The sequence below is a fragment of the Arvicola amphibius genome, chromosome 11, assembly GCF_903992535.2.
Source record: "Arvicola amphibius chromosome 11, mArvAmp1.2, whole genome shotgun sequence".
Taxonomy (NCBI): Eukaryota; Metazoa; Chordata; class Mammalia; order Rodentia; family Cricetidae; genus Arvicola; species Arvicola amphibius.
This window is the reverse complement of record NC_052057.2, coordinates 19,472,627-19,492,846: the sequence shown is the minus strand read 5'-3', so window position 1 is coordinate 19,492,846 and position 20,220 is coordinate 19,472,627. Positions and strand designations below refer to the sequence as shown.

Below are 20,220 nucleotides of genomic sequence, written 5' to 3'. Positions count from 1 at the left end.
ATATTTATATTTAGGACAATCAGGTTTTTTAGACACATAGAGGTTGTATTTAGTATAGATAGCATAACCTTCAACCTCTTTAAAGAGCTGTAGAACATGGCCTTTAATCTAACCTAGAGTTTTGTATTTATGAGACACAATCACTCCTGGCAACAATGCTCTACTCCCGAAAAAACGTTGAACACCAAAGACACTCCACTGGGAGTTTGTCTTCTACTTGACAGAACTGGCCTTGGGGCAAAGAAAAGCCCATACCTCCATTACTGACTAAACTACAAAATATCCATAAGTGGATAAAACAAAATTGTCTTATCTTGCCAAGACAGGATAAGATTGTTCTACTAAAGGTTCCTTGCCATTGTATAATGGTATGTCAGGTTTTTTCAGGCCTCAGCCAAAGTTGGTTACCTCAACATTGCTATCAAGACTTCGTGTGGTTGCCCAGGTAGTCAATTGTCTCTGTCTTGTGTTGCATTTTGAAAGTTTCTCGTTTGTGCTTCCTGGTTGCTTTGGTAATTTTACTCTCCTTCTCAGATCTTTGATGGGGTTAAAGATTAGATAATGGTAGCTACCTTCTAGATTATTTAGACTTCCCAAAGTAGAGTGATTAAAAAAATTTTTCGTTATATACTTCTCGCCTGATATTGTTTACTTTTTGTAATTTTATATGATCTGTTCCCATTGTATATAGTTGTATTTGGTTTCTAAATCTGTCTTATTTAGACAAAAGGGGGAGATGTTGGGGCAGCTGGCCCAATCCCTGCGTTCAGGGGCGTGGCTGCTCCAGCAGGGTAGCATTCCCCTTAAATAGGATCGGGGCGCCGGAAGGAGCCCCGTTTTGATTCTTCCCTGCGTACCTTCTGCTCCACTGGACCATTGGATCTGTAAGTTCCCTTATTCTCCTCTTGTATTAAAGTTAATTAATTATAAAAGGACTATCGTGGTTATTTCCTAACCCCTCCGACCGCTGGCAGCCGCCACAGCTAAGAAGCCTCTTCTATGCCCATCTTCCTCTCAAAGTAGCTTGGTGCTGCCAGGAGCAGACATGTCTCATGGTCATGAAAAGTTCTAAGTTATTAAAACATTTTAAGTTCCATATTCTGAAGGTCTCTGAAAGATTTGAAGAATATCTAACTGAAATATATTTCTATATACCTATAAAATCTAACTAACATGACTACAAGCTTGACTATTAAAGATGACTATTAAGCTATATTTCTTAATTATACATTACATTTTTAAATGAGCTCACAATCACAATACCTTAATCAAGATCAGAAATACATATGCATTAACAAAATTGACCTTAAATATGAATCAATACAGCATGATCCATACCAATATAAATTATTCATATCTATTCATATCTATATCACTTAGTCCTCAGAGAAATGCAAATCAAAGCAACTCTGAGATTCCATCCTACACCTGTAAGAATGGCCAAGATCAAAAATACTGATGACAAGTTATGCTGGAGAGGTTGTGGGAAAAAGAGAACACTTTTGCATTGTTGGTGGGAATGCAAGATGGTACAACCCCTTTGGATGTCAGTGTGGTGATTTCTTACAAAATTAGGAAACAACCTTCCTCAAGACCCAGCAATACCACTTTGGGGTATATACACAAAGGATGCTCAATCGTGCCACAAGGGCATGTGCTCAACTATGTTCATAGCAGCTTTGTTTGTCATAACCAGAACCTGGAAACAACCTAAATGCCCCTCGACCGAAGAATGGATAAGGAAAATGTGCTACATTTACACATAGAGTACTACACAGTAGAAAAAAATAATGGCATCTTGAATTTTGCAGGAAAATGGATGGAGCAAGATTCTGCGGGAAGGTTTACAGCTAGTAACTACCTGCCTACTGGGGCGAGGCCTCATAGACTATTTACCTACATGCAGAAGAGCATCCAACTCTTTCTCTCGTTCCCTTGGTTCCCTCTTGGCTAGATAGGATTGTTTTGGATCTCATCTCCATCAGCGTTCAAGCAGAGAATCCTAGTTTTCTAAGTTTCCCCGCTAAATAAATAATGATCTATCAATTCTGAGCCAGTGTGAGATTTCTTTTAAGCGCTCAATTTCTCTGCCCATCACCTGGCACCCTAAGTGGATTGGTACTCCATGCCTCTCGGGTGGATTGCCCACTTCACGGACCGGAATCCCCGCCAAACTCCCCGCCACCACAAGGGAGGTTCCAGCTGAAAACCTGTGCAAGTAGAAACGCTGTTTGCCAGCCGCTGCGACCCCGGCATGTGCAGCTTCTGGGTTTGTGTTCTCTGCCTCTGGATTCTGGGTTTCTTGCTCCATGTATGGAACTGATTTGATTACATTTAATCTGTGAAGTACCAAGATGGATTTTAACACAGGATCATTGCATTGATTCCAGTCGTGATTCAGAAACATCACCATCTGCTGGTTAACAGGTAAAATGGCAGATTTCGTATCAAATGGGACTTTTGCTGCATATTATGCTACAACAATGGAAAACATTACACAAGGCCTCTGTGAATATGGTTATTAGGTTTCAGTTTTCTTCTCCATATTATATCATTAAGAAAGAATATGGCACTAGTTCACAGGATTAATATAATTGAAAATCAGAGATTATCTGAACAAGTGAACACAATGATAGGCAAAATTGTCTCCATATCTAAGGGTACTAGAAAGTTATATAAAAGAGTTAATGCTGTTGAATTTGACATTCAGAAGTTATCTCAAAGTTTTGATAAGGTAACACACAGAATGTACTACCAGGATGGCAATCTACATGCTATCCAAGAGCAGTTCAAGGAGGAGATGTTATCTTTGAAGGGTTACATGAAAACCTTGGAATCACAGGTGCAGAATGGGGACCAGAAGATTGATACCATAGGGAAATCACTAGAAACATATGCAGGTCAGGATATTCAGGCTTTACGAGAGACAAACCTCTATCTATATTTCTAGTTTCAAATATATTCCCACAATTTCAAGTAGCGACCTCTGACCTAGCCCTTTATGACTGTGTGATGATTAGCTTTCTGTGCCATCTTTATTGCTCTAAACAATGCCAAGATTTCTGGTAAAACATTATCCATGGGTACAGTGACTGTTTGTGTCTATCGGGTATATGTTATGGAATTGTCTCCAGAAGAGAATAGTGCTAACATTTTCACACTGAGTAAGAATAATCAAATGCTGTGAGGCAATGTCTGGACCCTGTCACTTGTATTTTAAATAAATGCTGATTGGCCAGTAGCCAGGCAGGAAGTAGAGGTGGGCCAATGAGAATTCTGAGAAAAGGAAAGAGTTACTCTGTGGTACTCACCCAGAGACAAAGGAAGCCAGACACAGACCAAGCAAGATGTGACTGCCTTGCCAAAAAGGTAGCAAGCCATGTGGCTAACACAGCCAAAAATTATGGGCTAATATAAATTATAAGAGTTAATAAGAAGCCTGAGATACTAACCAAATCAGTTTATAATTAATGTAGACCTCTGTGTGATTCTTTGGGACTCAATGGCTACAGGACTGGGCAGGACAGAAACTTCAGACAACAATCAAACAATTAATGTATTCTGACATTATTCTTTTGTAAATGGAGTGGCGGGCCACTTCCCACCACCCTGCTAGCTTTACCTGAAATAATCACATGGAGATCTGTATTAAATAAATTGCTGCCTGGCCCATTAGCTCTAGCCTCTTATTGGCTAACTCTCATATATTAGTTTAACCCGTCTCCATTAATGTGTATTGCCACTTGACTGTGGCTTACCAGCATGAGTCTAACTAGCATCCATCTCAGAGAGGAGAGCCATGGCATCTGCCACACTGCCTTCTTCCTCCCAGCATTCTGTTCTGTCTACTCCGCTCACCTAATTTTCTGCTCTATTAAAAGGCCAAGGTAGTCTCTTTATTTAACCAATGAAAGTAACACATAGACAGAAGACCCTCCTACACCATTATTCAATTTATTTAAGCCTTCTCTTCCTGAGTTAGAACATCTACTTTTTCCTGGCTTGGATGTAGAAGTCCCAAGTTTCCAGAACATCGGCCTTCTGGAATCTTATTAGCATTACTTCTCCCAGTTCTCAGGCCTTCAAGTGAAGATTAGAGATGAAAATATGTCCGTCATGCAAACCTTTTAGCACAAGATGAACCACACCAAGAATTTTCCCACTTTACCAGCTTGTAGATAACAGACAGTGGAATTGCTTGATATCTATATTAATGTAAGGTGAAACAACTCCCATAATAACCATGTTTCTTTTTGAGAATTTTATACATGAGCTGAGGTCATATATAACCCCCATTTTTTTTCATCCAAATCTATAAACTTGCCAATGATCCCCCCTTTCATCTTCATTCATTTCAGGGTTTTATGAGGGTGGGATGATCTCTCTCTCTCTCTCTCTCTCTCTCTCTCTCTCTCTCTCTCTCTCTCTCCCTTTTTCTCTCTCTCCCTTTCTCTCTCTCTCTCCCTTTCTCTCTCTCTCTATCCCTTTCTCTCTCTCTCCCTCCCTCTCTCTCTCTCTCTCTCTCTTTCTCTCTCTCTCTGTGTGTGTGTGTGTGTGTTTGTGTGTGTGTTTGGTATTTGACTAAGTTCAGTTCAAACTACTAGTAAGTAAATGCATCTGTCCACATCTTCAATGAAGAATGATTCTCTTCATTCCAGCCACTATCTACTGCTAATAGTGCCTCAGGAAGGGTGGAACTTTGATACTGTTTTCCTCATGCATGCTTAGATTTTATCTGGCTTAATCTTTTCTAAGCCTTGCATATGCAACCACAGGTGCTGTGAGATCATGCCTGAGATAGCACTGGCATGTCTAGGTGACAGCATTCACAACACTGCTCTGTGTCCTCCACATGTATCGATCTTTGTGCCTTTTCATTCATGATGTTTACAGAGCCATTGTGGGCTATGGGTGATAACATGTCCTATTTAAGGTTTATTTTGAGTTTCTTTTTCTCAATACTATAATAATCATGGGTTTCTCTACTGGCTGCTGTCTACTGAAAAAAAAAAAAAAAAACAATCTAATCTGACCAAGGTCGAGAGGCCCAAGTCTATTGTTATGATCATAAATATGTGAAGGGAATTTGATAACATAGCCATTCAGAAAAACAGTGTGTTCTACCCTGAGGCCTCTGGTTATCAAAGCCACAGACTTTTGACCGGGTTTAAGAGTACCGTGTGTGATATCCACTCCTGTGGACAAAGATTCAAATCTAACCAGAAAGGGGTTAGTTACTCGTAAACTTGAGCTACTATTATACCAGAAGCTCATCTTTCTTGAGAGATTGGTGTTGCATCCTACCCCATCCAGTGCTGTGTAAACCACTGAGGCCCTTTTCTACCCTTGACATCTGTGCAGGCCCTCCTGGCATGATAAAAGCTAGCCAGGAGAAGACAGTTTCCTGATCAGTTTGGTGTTGACTTTAGGGCCTGCAGGTGAGTCTAGTATCTTCTGGTAGGGGCAGACTGCAGATAGATTTTGGTGTTCAGAACTCCAGTCCAAAAGGCAAAAAAATCACCACAACTTTGTTATAGCTTAGTCTTTCCTGAACATTTCAAACCTGTCAACTGAAAGAAGAGTGACAACTTGAAGCGAAAGAATAAAAGGAAAAATTTTCTGAACCACTGATCAAAACCCAAGTGGTCAGATAGCCATGAGAAAACTCATGTGGCATGAAAAACGAGGATAATTCGTGTCCTCAAAATCACAAATCAGTTCTAATGACTCACCTGTTCATTCAAATTGTTCAGATGAAGTTCCAGAGGCAGAATTCTTTTTATTTTCATTTTTTGAGATTATAACATAGTCACATCATTTCTCACATCCCTTTCCCTCCCCAACCCTCCCATGCACCCTCCATCCTCTCCTTCAAATTCACGGGCTCTTTTTTTAGTTTCCCTTCACTGACCCCTTCTCCAAGGCCGTCCAGCCCACAGCCCTATCTCATGTGGGGAAAAACACTCACTGCATATGCATACCACAGTAGCCGTGGTATGATAAAAGACAAAACTGGACCAGGGTTCCCACTTTCCTTTGATTTCATAGTGTGTAGGATAAATTCCCATGTAGCAGAGGATCTAACATAAAATACTAGCTTTAGAAATATGTAGCTCTGTTCACTCTTTATGAAGTAGTCTCCAGTATTCTTCCTTCTGCTCCCATGCTGATAGGAAGACGAAGTGATGGGATGAACTTTTTAGAGAAAATAAAGTCCACAGTTTAAATTTGGCATGGAATATGCTCCAAACTCAATAAAATGATTTAATCATTCAATGCATGAGTCATTTACTATCCAAGCAAATAGGGCTTAGAACAAAAAGTGACTTTTCTGTGGGTTTGCTGTTGGCAGCTATAAATTTTACAGACTGAAAGAGACATCAAATTTTAGATGAGAATACTAGACTGGAGCTTGGAAGGGAGCACTTTAACTACCAAGACAGCCAAATATAAAAATAAAGAGAAACAGTTTTTACAAGTGAATTGTCTAGACTGGAATCAACTGAGCTGTAAACAGGGAGGGAAAATGATGTAATTTAACATAATCTCAAAATAGAAAAAGTAAAACAAACAAAAAAGAATTACCTAAGCAGTGAAATTGAACACTCATAAAAAAATAAAAAATCTGAGCCGGGCGGTGGTGGCGCACGCCTTTAATCCCAGCACTCGGGAGGCAGAGGCAGGCGGATCTTTTGTGAGTTCGAGACCAGCCTGGTCTACAAGAGCTAGCTCCAGGACAGGCTCTAAAGATGCAGAGAACCCCTGTCTCGAAAAACCAAAAAAAATAAAAAAATAAAAAAAATTAAAAATCTGCTGAAGTTTCTCAGCAGGGGACATAGTAAGGCACAAAGGGAATAAAGAGGAAGGAACTTCCTTTCCAAAGTTTGGATTGCTTTAAAGGTGCCTTTAGTCTTCTCTTAGTTTGCAATTGATGCACACACTATGTTTCCTGTTTGTTTTGATACCCTTTATACACAGAACAGAGAGTGAAGGCATTATTTTTTTATGATAATGTTTCATTAAAAACTGGCATAGAAACAGGATCTGGCTCCTAGATTGGAAGTAACTTGTAGAGAGAAATTCTGTTTTGAAAACTCTTTGCGTGGGGATTATGATAAGAAAAATGGGTTTTGGAGAGCTTTTGCAAGAACCAATTGTGCAGTGGAATTTGTACTTAATAAGTTAGATAACACTTTACGGCAGGTTATAATTCAACCTCCAAAAATTTGAAAAGTTTTATTTGCTGTACTGCCGAAGTAGAATAAACAGAGAGAAGCATGGGGAGAACCATTTTGCTTCTCATCACTGTGGTCCTTGTAGCTTATTATGTTTATACCCCTCTTCCGGGTGATATTGAGGAGCCTTGGAAACTGATACTTGAAATAACAAGAGAAAACACACTCACGAATTTGGTAAGTTTGATAAGAACAAACAGTAAGTTCTGGACTTTATCAGCCTTATGAATACTGAATAATAGAAAGAAAATAGGGGTTGAGAAGTTTCTTAGCATGCTCAGTCTCCACGTTTAATCCCTGCATAGACAGCAACAGGGAAGAAGCTGGCAGAGGAGAAAGAAGAGGGAGCAAGGATGGAGAGTGTGTGTTGTATAGTACTGTCAGGTGAAGCTGCTTAAAGTATCAACTTCAGGGAAGGAGGAACGGAATAGTCCTCTGTTTAATTACAGAAGTCTGAGTAGTACTCTTGCATTTAAGCATAAGCATACATGCTTGTTGGCACAGTTCATGAGACTGACTGATTAAAATAATAAAAACAATAAAAAAGCAACACATATTATTCCCAGTTGGAGCAAGGTGTATTGCTGTAGGAGAATGTGGTTACCTGGCTTGCTGCTTATAGTTTTCACTGCTAGTTTTTTCTGAGTGAAGTTTAGTATATAGAAATAAAATCATGCACGTCTTCTTTAGCCCTCTCTGTAGTGAATGTATTTTGTGGAGCAAAAGATTTGTACATAAGTCAATGACACTTAGCCTGAGTAACAAACATGTGATGTTCTGTCTTAGGATTCTATTGCTGTGAAGAGACACATGACAATAACAACTCTTATAAAGGAAATCATTTAATTGGGACATTTAATTAGTCATTCATTCTTTCTGAAGTATTTCTATAATTCTCTTTTCTTTTGCTTTATTTTCTCTTTCCACAATATGTAATATTTTGAGTTATAGTCTGATTTTATCAGTGAAGTTATTTTGGCATTTCTTCTTATTCCTTTTCTAATTCTAGCATGAGGACTGGTAACAGTGTATTTATTCTTTTCTTCCTTCTGGTTAGCAATAATCTTATAACATTTCTCTGTCTAGTCCTTGAGTTCCTATGATTCTGTTTTTTGATAGTTTATGATATTTTAAGAATTCATTTCTGAAGTAGTGTATCATATAGTCTTATATAACTCACACTGTTCATTTATAGTAAATGCCATTTTGTTAGTGTACCATATAGTCTTATCATATTTGTGATTACAGTTCCTTGTTTATTTTCTTTTTGAATAATTGCACTGTTTATTTATCATAAATGTTATTTTTATTTTAATGTTATATGTACATTTCTTGTATTGTTAACTTTGCTGTTCATTGACAGTTTTCAACTATTTCTTGGGGAATGCAGTTAAATTGTTTTATTCAATTTTCATATTTAAGGAATCTGAATGCTATAATATCTATGTATACAGATATATGCAATATTTAACATACAAAACTAAATATAATCTCTTGGAACTTCCTGACCAATAATGCAAGGGGAGGTATACCATTTTCTGAGCATTTTGTTTGATAGTCTATAGCTTCTGCGGGTTGTCACTACTGTGGAGTAATTCCATATATATACATATACATGTGTGTGTGTGTATATATATATATATATATATATATATTACACTCTTCATGTATGAAGTCTCCTTTGTCAGTGTTCTACTGCTGTGAAGAGGCACCATAACCACAGAACTCTTATTAAAGAAAGTATTTAATTGGTGCTTGCTTACAGCTTCAGAGGTTTCGTCTATTGTCATGGTGGGAAGCAGGGTGGCATGAAGACACTTGTGTTGCTGAAAATATAGCTGAAATTAGCACTATATTCAGATCTTCAGGCAGTAGGAAGAAGCTTTCTGTTTTGTGAGGTTCCATTTGCTGCTTGAGCTTTTCTTTAATTCCTTTTCGCAAGTTAGAAACAGCTGGGCAGGATCTTCCCTGAGGTCAGCGCTCCTTTATTCCCTTTAGTACCAGGATTTTCTTTAAGCTTCTTATCTCCTTTACACTTCCTGGTCATCTTTTTCTCCTCGAACTGTATGTTTACATTTTCTTTGTTTCCTTGCTCAACTTGCTCCTTTTTATTATAGATCGACACGAGTTACCACTAAAAGCCAATCAACACAGTCAACACTGTCTTGAAAACAGTTCTGCCAAGATCATAGTCTAAAACTCTTCAATTTACCCCCATTCTGTAAGCTTTTTTTGTTGTTTGTTTGTCCTATTGAAGGTGTCCTTAGCCTTACAGAAGCTTTTTAATTTAGTGAGGTTCTTGCATGCAATTTATTTCAATACTATTTACCAACTACTCATTCTCTGAACTTAAGCCATTTTTGAGTTTCTGTGCTAATTTTTTCCCTGTACACAAGACATTTTTTTGGAATAATGAACAACTATAGTTACATGAATATGCATACATCTGAGACATATTTTAAGTTCAATTGAGCTACATGTCTGTTTTTAGTGACAGTCTCATTTTTTATTAGTATGATTTATAGTATAGTTGGAGATTAAATATAGCAATTTCTACAGCATCACCACCATCATTAGTATTATTATTGTTATTAGTGTTAATTTGAGTTAATTATTAGTGTTATTAGTGTTAATGGTATTTTTCTTTGTTTTGATTTTTCTGAACATGTTCAAAATTGCCTTAGGTATCTGGTTGGTGTATTTTGTTTTTCTGTATGGATTTTAAGTCTTCTCTATCTATTTTTGTGTATAATGTCACTGGATTTTTAAAATGTTATCATGAATATTTCTGACTACAATTTTTCTTCCCCCAGCTCCTCTCTTTGATTAGGTCTGCACTGACACTGTGAATTCTTTTTGTTAGGATGATATCTTCACGACATTCATTCTGCTGATTCTTTGATGATGGACAATGTTTTCATCTTTTAGTGTTTATCTTCAGTTTTGTTCTAGTATTTTTTTTTAATCAGAAGTTTTTCCCCCTTGGTAAGATTTGTTACAAGGTTTAATTTTTGAGGCGCTTGGGGATGGTATTGTTTCTATTTCTTTCTCAAAAATATTTGACATTGGGATATAGAAATGTGTATTTTTTTTCCTTTAAAGTCTGTTTGATCCATTAGATTTCTTGACTTAAGTCTGTTGAGCCATTCTAAATTTCTGCTGTAAGTACATCTGTACTTATTTCTCTTTTTCTATTTGAATTGTAATGTCTTTCTGGTTGAATGTTCCCTTGATCATAATGAAGTATTAAAGACTTATTTATCTCTCTTCCTTAACTTTTGTTTGAAGTCTGTTTTGTCTGTCAGATATTAGAATAGAGATCCTTATTTGTATTCTAAGTACTCCACTTATTAGAATATTTGACTGACTAGTTTATTATAAAACTATGACTTAAAGAGAGCAAAGGAGAAATTCATCCAAGGGATATTCAGTATTTCTTTTATTATGTGTGTGCTATTTGTATATTAATACATTAGTTATTGTCAGTGATGATTTTCTTAAGGGAAACAGAAATCTGATGGTTATAGCAATAGCACGATTTGGAATTTGTCTATATGAGGAATTCTGGGCTCCTGAAAGAAAAGCCAAGTGCTTCTTTGTGACTGCTAGGGGGGACTTTTGGTGACTTGGGTTCAAAGGGATGTATTGGGGGCATCTGACTTATTATATACAGCAGTCTCCCAGGAATAAACCAGAAGAATCTACTGCTGTCCTGGATCAGTACTTTCAATGGTTTGTTTGTGAGGTGCACCTAAGGATTGTCCACCTAGAACCTTGAGATAGCCCACAGATCTTGTTATTGGGGCATTCTGGGGCACTCAGTGAGGATATCTGGCATTGTCACTTACAGAAGAAATCTCCTACCAGGAAATGATTCTTACTGAACCCAAATGAATCCCAATAATGGATTTGTGCTTTAACAACAAAATTAAGCCTCTAATAAAGAGGGCTCAATGGAACAAAATATGTCTGGAATTAGTAAAAATAACTGAAGAGTGTCCCCCATGTTTGCCACATTTTAGCACTTTTTAAAAGTTATTACATAATGCAGATGCTATTTGTGGTGTGTTGTTCAAGCAAAATGTTCATAAGTGTAAATGTGTGAACTTTTAGAATGATACCTGAAATTCCAGTTACAGTTTTAATACCTAGGGACCATTTGCTATCTATTCTCTCCCCTCCCTTCACTTCCCTTCCCTTCTTCCCCTTTTCCTCCCTCTATTCTCTCCTTTGCATCTTTCCTTCTCTTCTCTTCCTAAGTTCTGTCCCTTTCTTTCCTCTCTTCTCCCTAAGATTTTTCCTCTCTCTTCCTCTCTCTATCCCTCGTTCCTTTCATTGCTGCTTTGAAAAATTAGTTATTAAATAGCCTTTGGTTAACTGGGCCTAAATAAAATGTAGGCACTTAAGAATAAACTCTAAATCCTGGAACTGAAAAAGTAAATTTTGCTTTAATACAAAGCCAGTATTTAATGATTCAAGACTCTCAAAATGGTCCTAGTGTACAATCATATACAGATAATGTAGATAAGCTTCATTATTTAAAATAGATTTTAAATCTTTCATATATGTATCTGGGACCATTAACAAGCATGTTTTGGTAGATTACAGTATATAAGGGACAATTTAATATTACTTTATTCCTGAGCCTTTGCTAAGATTATGGTTATGTTTTCTTTTGACATTTTATTGTCTTGTTAATTTTTTGCTTGTTTGTTTTGGTGTTCATTTTAGTGTGTTGTCTTTTCTTTTGAGAGAGAGCATAAAGCTGGATGTGTAGGGAGTTGGGGAGATTTTGAGTTGAAGGAAGGCAAAACATAATCAAAATATAGTGTAGAAAACATTTTAAATAAAAATTACAGTGTGTTTATTAAAAGTAAAATATTTTAACTAGCATGAGAAATTGTATATGTGAAAAATATAAAAAGAATGTATGCCATGTTTTCATGACAAAATTATAAAAAGCATAAGGTGTTTAAATGGCACAGACAGACATGCGTACTCATAGGAATTCACATTAGCAAAGCTCTTTAATATTTGACAAAGATTCCAAAACACATACTGGAGAAAAGACAGCATCCTCAATAAATAATGTTGGGGGATCTGCTGCACAAAAGTATCAACTCCAAATGGATCAGACAACTCCATGTGAAACCTGAAATTGTGAAAGTGTCGGCATCCTACATGACATCGGTGTGGGGACGGACTTTCTGAGTGAGACACCTGTTACCTAGAAATTCATATCAACAATTGAAAAATGGCACTTCAAAAAACTCAAAAGCTTCCAAGCAGCCAGGAAAACTCTTAGCGGCATGAAGAGGAAGCCCTTAGTGACTCTTTGCTATCTATATATTGGTAAAAGGTTAATACCTAGGATATAAAGAACCTCAAAAGCAAAAATTCAAAGAAACAAATGACAAAAGTAAAATGAATCTAAAAGTGGGGGCTGGAGAGATGGCTCAGCACTTACGAGCGCTGGCTACTCTTCCAGAGGATCCAGGTTCAATTCCCAGCTTCCACATGACAGCTCACAACTATCTGTAACCCAGTTCCAGGGTCCCTGGCACCCTCATACAAACATGAATGCTCATGAACAAAACACTAATGTACATAAATTTTAAAATATGAAAAGATGTACAGTTCATAAAGTACACAAATTAAGTATGAGGGTGCTCAACATCAACCGCTAAGTCTACAACACTACCCTATATTTCAGGCTCAGGGAACATCATCTACAAGTGGGCAGACACTAAAGGGATTCAGCAGTCTGCATACATACACACACACACACACACACACAGAGAGAGAGAGAGAGAGAGAGAGAGAGAAAGAGAGAGACAGAGACAGAGACAGAGACAGAGAGAGGCAGAGACAGAGACAGTGAGACGTAGACAGAGACAGATGCAATTTTAATCATTTCTCCTCTTCACTTAGGCTTTTATTGCTGAACTCCTGGGTATCAATCATTACATGAGCACAATACAATTCTTTTTGAGTCTTCAAGAAGTCCCGGCCACTTCTGATGAAAATGTCACTGTAATAGACACAGCTTTCAGCAGTGTTCCTGTTCGCATATACGTGCCCAAAAGGAAGTCAGAGACGCTGAGGAGGGGCCTGTTTTATATTCACGGTGGTGGCTGGTGTTTGGGGAGTGCAGGTACGTCCCTTTCCTTGAACGTTGTTGTTTGTTCCACAAAATGTGATACACTCCACTTTAAAAACTCATATATGTTAGTTATAATAATATAATAAGAAATAATAATGCTTCAAATTTTTGAAATGTGTTCTTTTCTAAAATGGGTATTCATTGCTACTAAGAACTGTAGACAATCTCAGGTAAGAAGAGAAAGGGCTTCTTTGAATATACGGTTTTATTATTGTAGAATTGATAGAATGCTGTAGTGAGAACCAAAATGGGGGTGAACTGAATAGTGGGCGAAATAGCAGCAAATTGAGATGGTGACTGTGGTCTTTCATAAAGCGTTAATCTGAAGGAAGTGAGAACAAAGATGGTAGCTATAAAAATCACAGGGCTGAACTACTATTTTTATTTGATTTTATATTTTTCATTTGTTACATGTAGATTATGTAATAGTTTTTACTGCATGTAATTGTATTCATTATGATTTTACTTTATTGAATGTAAACATTTCGCATATAACTAGTATAGCCAATATATCTTACATATTTTATAATGTACATGTTTCATAATAGCATTAGTAGAGTATAACATCTTTATAACTTGATTTTAAGATAGAAAGATATAAGGTGTTCTTGAATATAGTTAAGACCTAAGGAAGGGATGGGCAGCATTCTCAGTGGGACATAGTTTTTCCATGACTCCTGTTTTGCATCTTTCATTCCAGAGGTGATAATGATGGGAAGGTTATTCAGGGTTTGAAACAGCAATTGACCTATAGGTTACTTCAGGTCTAACATTTCCCCCTGAAGTTGTATCTTGGGTCAAGTCTTTGACTGTATGGTGGGAACTGGTTCACATTTCAATTTATTAACCATGGCTAATGATACCAAGATAGATACTGCCACTTAGCTATTATATTAATATTGTAAGAGTTAATAGTAATTAACAAAAATAGAAAGGCAACCTCCTGGTGTTCTGAAATTCTGACAAAATCTCTTTGTTCTGCATAAAGCAGGTTAGGTCTTCTATCATATTATAGAACCATTTTAATTGATGAAGCCACCTGTTGATAAATCTGAGCCCAACTTTTTGTATATCAATTGAAATTGACATTATAGTCATTTTGTCCCCTATGTCAGGAAGTATATTCTGACTTAACCTTATTTAGCAACTGTTATGGAAGCAAGGATGATGTGTTCTCTTCTGTTGCTGCTTCCAGATGACCTAAGGCATTGCTAGCTATGGCTCAGGAACTGTGAAAGGCTAGGCAAAGATTGGGCAATGGGGCATTTATCAAAACCATCTGATTGTCTGTTCCAGGTGAAGGGAAAAGGAACATTCATATTATCTGGACTGGTGCATATCAGCCTCAGCAAGTCCAGAGCTCAGTAGCTTATAGCAGGGGTATAATCATGTATACTTTCAACACTTAACATTTGCGAAATGCAAAATGATATGGACATTCAATGAATAGCAGTGCTTTAGACTAGGCAGTGTGAAGTTAATAGAGCAAGACTTTGACTGTGTCTATGTGAAAATGGCCAAGGATTCATTTTCTACATTGACGAAGAAGTGCTGTCAAGAGTACAAGCTGTTGTACACTATCTGTGAGGAGCACTGTGCACTGCTGTGCTTTTGATGACATGCTGTTCCAGCAGTTCACTTGACACTCAGTTTTCTCAATTTCAGCTCTTTCTATGTATGACCTTCTGGCAAGAAAGACAGCTGATAGACTCGATGCTGTTGTCGCGTCAACTGAGTAAGACTGTGGTTTGCTTTTCAATGTTTAGTCATGTGTTTTGTGTAGCAAGAAACTAACACTCTTGGTCGCATTTTATTTTGAGGGGGTTATTACTGGAATATTTTAACTGAAATTAAGAGAGTGAGCAAAGAGAAAGTGAACTCGAGTTGGCAAGAATAGATTCAGAGATAACAAATAAAAAGCAAAACACAACACTTAAAATCAACCAGGACTGAAAAGAGAAAGTTCAGAAATCATTAGAACACAGTAACACCGGTGCATAACACGTACCAGTGACCTGCATAGCTTCCTTCAGCAGGCTGAGTACTTAGAGAATCACAGGCAAATAAGGTTTGAAACTTTGCTTTGAGAATTTGTACATGTTATATACTATTAATTCAGTTTAGTTTATCTGTATGTGAACTGAGAAACATATTATCTACACAATGTGATGTTTCTGGGGATGACATGGCAAACTGCACTTAAGGGGTTAATTTACCATGTGCAATGGCAAAAACATCACTGAAAACAATTTGTCCTCAAGCTCCAGGTGGAAACAGGGAAATCACATACTAAGAGAATAATTGACAAGAAATCAGTTTGATAAGAAAGAATTGAATAACTAAGTAATTAATAATAAAACATAGTGGTCACATACCCCTTTTATATTAGGTAAAGTTCAAACATTTAATTAATAAGATTTGTTTGTCACTGACTAATGTCCAATAAAGTATAACAATAATAAAAAGAAAGTGCTGGAAAAATATTAGGAAATGTATTACCTGCTGCAGTTTTCATTCTTTAATTTTTACCTCAAGGAAAATTCAATTATTTTACTCAAGTTTTTATTAGTATAATGGAGAAATCGGCCAAGATTTTGGTGTAAAATATATCCATGGGTATATAGCTAACTAAAAAATGTGTTTATTAAAAGAAAATTGGCCTTTTATTTTAGAGAGATGCCATATGAAACTAAATTTCATTCATTTGAAACAATTATTCTTTGTACAGCTATGGCTTGGCCCCCAAATATCATTTCCCACGTCAGTTTGAAGATGTATACAGTGCCTTACGATGGTTCTTACAGGAAGACATTCTTGAAAGATATGGCGTAGATCCTCGAAGAGTTGGTGTAGCTGGGGACAGTGCTGGTGGGAACTTGGCTGCAGCTGTGACCCAACAGGTTTGTTTGAGGTCTTAAGACACCCTATATGTAAATATATTTGCTTCAGACCTTTGAAAGATGAGTGAAAACATGCTATTTTATTACCATGTTAAAATATTAGAGAAACGCCTGCACTGATGTTAGGACACATTTGATTTGTCCATGTAGTGTTTCTAAGTGTGTTTTATGTCACTGTTTTCTTTTTTTATATATACTATGACAAAATACAATATTTTGGATTTTGGTTGAATATTATTATTATGGTCAGTTAGTTAACATTCTGTTAACATTGGAGGATGTCAGAACTGAATTCATATCCCTTTTAATGGAATAATGAAATTTTCTAAAGGAGAAATGTTAGTACAGAGAACTAAGAATGCAATTCATCAGTTTACAGCTACCATTTGCTTGACAGAGGATTGATCATTTTCAGATCTGAGTTGTTCATAAACTTTAGGATAGTTAGCTACTATAAGTACATTTTGTTGCCGTACACTGCTACAATTAAAGTATCTTTTATTTCCAGAGAAGAGAAACTACAAATTCTGTGGCTTGTTCTTTTATCTGTAAAACAAGTGTAGAATATATTTCATAGTTTGAATTCTACATTGCATATGCCTCATTGCTCTGGAAGAAAGCCAGGTACACCATGCAGTACACATCGAGAGACACAAATTTTTGGAAGTGAAGCAGCACCCAGCTGTGGATTTGTCCATTTATCCTAATCGCTTTAGGCATGTGCTTCTTTTCCCTATTGCATTATCAACTCTTCTTTAATAAATCTAACATCTGCTATTTTAAAAGATTTCAGACTCACAGTTACTTAATATCTATATAAAATATCATTTAATATGCTGTAGACTGTCACAGACTAAAAAGAAGCAGAACTTTTCTAGATCTGCAACATTTTCAAGACAAAGATGCTCCATGGAGGAAATCCTAACTTCATTGTCTGGTCGTTGGTAACATGCACTTCTTAAAGGACACCTTTTCCTGAGATGAGTGTTGGTACCCACTCAGGGCAACAACTGTGATGTTAGATTTAAGAACCTCCACCCATTCATTCTCCTAGATGGGACATGCATCTCTCTATGCATCTCTCTATGCACCCTCTCTCCCGTATGTTAGATGACTGACTCTCGGTGACAGAGCAAAAAAAAAAAAAATGTTCAAAACAGTTAGAGACTTGCTTCTCAACATGCTCCCTGGTTTTTAAGTAGCTAACATGTTTAATAATACATGACTTGCCAAAATCAAAAAAAGTACTTTCTGGAGAAACATGGCATAGCATTTCCACTAGTAAAATTTTTGAAATTGGATCAAGAACATTGTGTAAAATATGTCTACAGGATGTCAGTAATTGCATTAAGGAATAGACACTGACAATATAGAAAATTGGAAAATTCTGTGAGATATTTTGTTGTATCTGAATATCTGAATTTGTCTCATCTCTACATATGATTTCCAAATGAAAATAAACCTATTAAAATATTCATTCCAATGTAATTTTAATTCCTTTTCAGCTCATACAGGATCCAGATGTCAAGACAAAACTCAAGGTTCAGGCCTTAGTATATCCTGCCCTTCAGATTCTTGATATAAACTTACCATCATATCAAGAAGGTTTATATTTTCCAATTTTACCTACCTCCTTGTTGGCCAGGTTTTGGAGTGAATACTTTACTACAGATCGAACCCTGGAGAAAGCCATGCTTCTCAACCAACATGTACCTCTGGAATCCAGCCATCTGTTCCAATTTGTAAACTGGAGTTCCTTACTCCCTGAGAGATATAAGAAAGGTCACGTCTACAAGAGTCCCACTCCTGGTAGTTCTGAACTGTCTAAAAAGTACCCAGGGTTCCTAGATGTGAAGGCTTGCCCTCTGTTGGCCAACGACAACACTTTGAGTCACTTACCTCTGACCTATATCATCACTTGTCAGTATGATGTCCTAAGAGATGATGGACTCATGTATGTCATGCGGCTTCAGAATGTTGGAGTTCAGGTGACACATCACCACATTGAGGATGGATTCCATGCAGCGTTTACCCTTCATGGTTTTAAAATTGCACACAAGATGCAAAATCAGTACTTGACTTGGCTAATGAAAAATCTATAGCAAAAGCTACTCACTGATTTGTTGAAGATACATAAATAACAAAAAAGGAATAACCTAGAAAAAACCATGATTCTGAGGTTTCATATCCTGTTTAAAACCTCTGTTGTTCCTAAGGAGTTGGTAGCTTCCGTGTTTTGTTACTGTTATTTATTATTAACAGACATCTTTCTATTGTATCCCTCCTCCTGTATTTACCTACAGAAACACACCTGCAAACCAGGGTTTATGTAGGTGCAGACAATCCAAATTCATGTGCTTGTGAAGCAGGTGCATTACCCACTGAGCATGTGTCCAGGTCCAGATTCCGTTACAATTTTACGGTGCTTCTTTCCTATCCATTATTATTACACCTGTAAGAAAATTGGGGCTTAAAGAAGTGAAACAATAACATATTTTCTAAATCTAGATACCAGTTACAGGAATGATACTCAAGTCCATGTAATGGCAACACCAATGGTTTTAGATTTGGAAACTGAACTTCATTTTATACTTCATCATTAAAATGAAATCTGATCATATTTTCCCTATGCTCTTGATGTATACTTTAAGCTAGGCTTCAAAGTAAAGCATAATTTATATAGCTACTGAAGTTTCATGCTACCCAATGCTTACTTTAAATTATTTTAATGTTGATAACATTTATCAGTTCATTAATACTGAGGAAAATTTCACCTTTTTAGTTCAAAATCCATGTGCTTATAACAAATTGCTTATTTCATACTGTTCTACTTTTATATTTCCAAGAGAATGAGTTTCTACATACAGTATTCTGTTCACAAGTAGATCCACAAAGTGGGGACATTAATTTCTGAATTCTCTAGTTTCTCTTCCCACTAATTCAATGAAAATGCTCTAATTGTGTGGTTATGTTTGAAAATTTGTACTAATCTCTTTTCTGCTTGTATGAGCTTGCATGCATATCTATTTCCTGCACCACTAAAATGGATGCAATTATGCCTCAGTAATAGGATCAGGTGACAAATTATTTAATTCAAATTTTCAATGGGAAATTATTGTGTAATACATTAAGAACTATAGAAGTATATTTCAGGTAAGGAGGGTACTGGATCCTGAGACCCAAATATACATTTCTCAGCTTGCTTAGCTGCAAGGATGACAAGTCTCAAGTCCACAGACCTCCAACTCCTAACCCACACTTTTACTCAACTAGTTAGCTTCAGATGTGTAATCCTAGCCCTGAAACAGAAACAAATGACAACTCAGAAGACCATGGCTCCTTCAAAATTTACTAATCCCAGAATAAGGGACCTGATAAATATGACCTAGAAAAATAATCAGGCAAATAAATGAAAAAATGATTGTCACTATGTACAAACAGCTCAAGAGAGGTTGGAGTATACCCCCCAAATAACAAAAATATAAAATTGAAATAAACAAGGAAGTCAATCCAAGTTGCAAAATTACTATGTCATAAAGAAAAGTACTACAGAAAACCCAACTGAAAGGATGGTGGAAATGAAAAACTCGGGGAACCAAATACAAGCCTCAGTAGGAAGCCTCATGGTGTAGGAGGTCCTTCTGTCTTTGTGTTGCTTTCATTGGTTGATAAAGAAACTGCTTTGGGCCTGTTTATAGGGCAGAACGTAGGTAGGCAGGGAAGACAGAACTGAATGTCAGAGAGATGCCATGAATCCGCCACCGAAGATAGACTTGCTTTGCCGGTAGGCCACTGCCACATGGTGATACACAGACTAATAGAGATGGGTTAAATTAAGATGTACGTCTTAGCCAATAAGAAGCTAGAGCTAATGGGCCAAGCAGTGATTTAATTAATACAGGTTTTGTGTGGTTATTTTGGG

At 36.8% G+C, this 20,220-nt stretch overlaps 1 protein-coding gene across 1 annotated transcript; it reads left to right on the top strand.

The window, feature by feature from the left end:
* The first annotated feature begins 7,244 nt into the window (after nt 1–7,244).
* On the top strand, nt 7,245–19,807 carry LOC119826685 (arylacetamide deacetylase-like). The gene is made up of 5 exons (XM_038348120.1): nt 7,245–7,412; nt 13,167–13,389; nt 15,064–15,133; nt 16,127–16,298; nt 17,804–19,807. Exons 1-5 carry the CDS (start codon nt 7,278–7,280, stop codon nt 18,398–18,400), a joined length of 1,197 nt encoding a protein of 398 aa, XP_038204048.1. The 5' UTR covers nt 7,245–7,277; the 3' UTR covers nt 18,401–19,807.
* The last annotated feature ends 413 nt before the right edge of the window (nt 19,808–20,220 follow it).

What these genes read in the sequence shown, in the direction of transcription:
- LOC119826685 (XM_038348120.1), top strand. Translation starts at nt 7,278, where the DNA reads ATGGGGAGAACCATTTTGCTTCTCATCACTGTGGTCCTTGTAGCTTAT. An exon ending in AAAACACACTCACGAATTTG is followed by an intron (nt 7,413 to 13,166) that starts GTAAGTTTGATA and finishes CTCTTCACTTAG; the next exon opens with GCTTTTATTGCTGAACTCCT. An exon ending in CTGGTGTTTGGGGAGTGCAG is followed by an intron (nt 13,390 to 15,063) that starts GTACGTCCCTTT and finishes TCTCAATTTCAG; the next exon opens with CTCTTTCTATGTATGACCTT.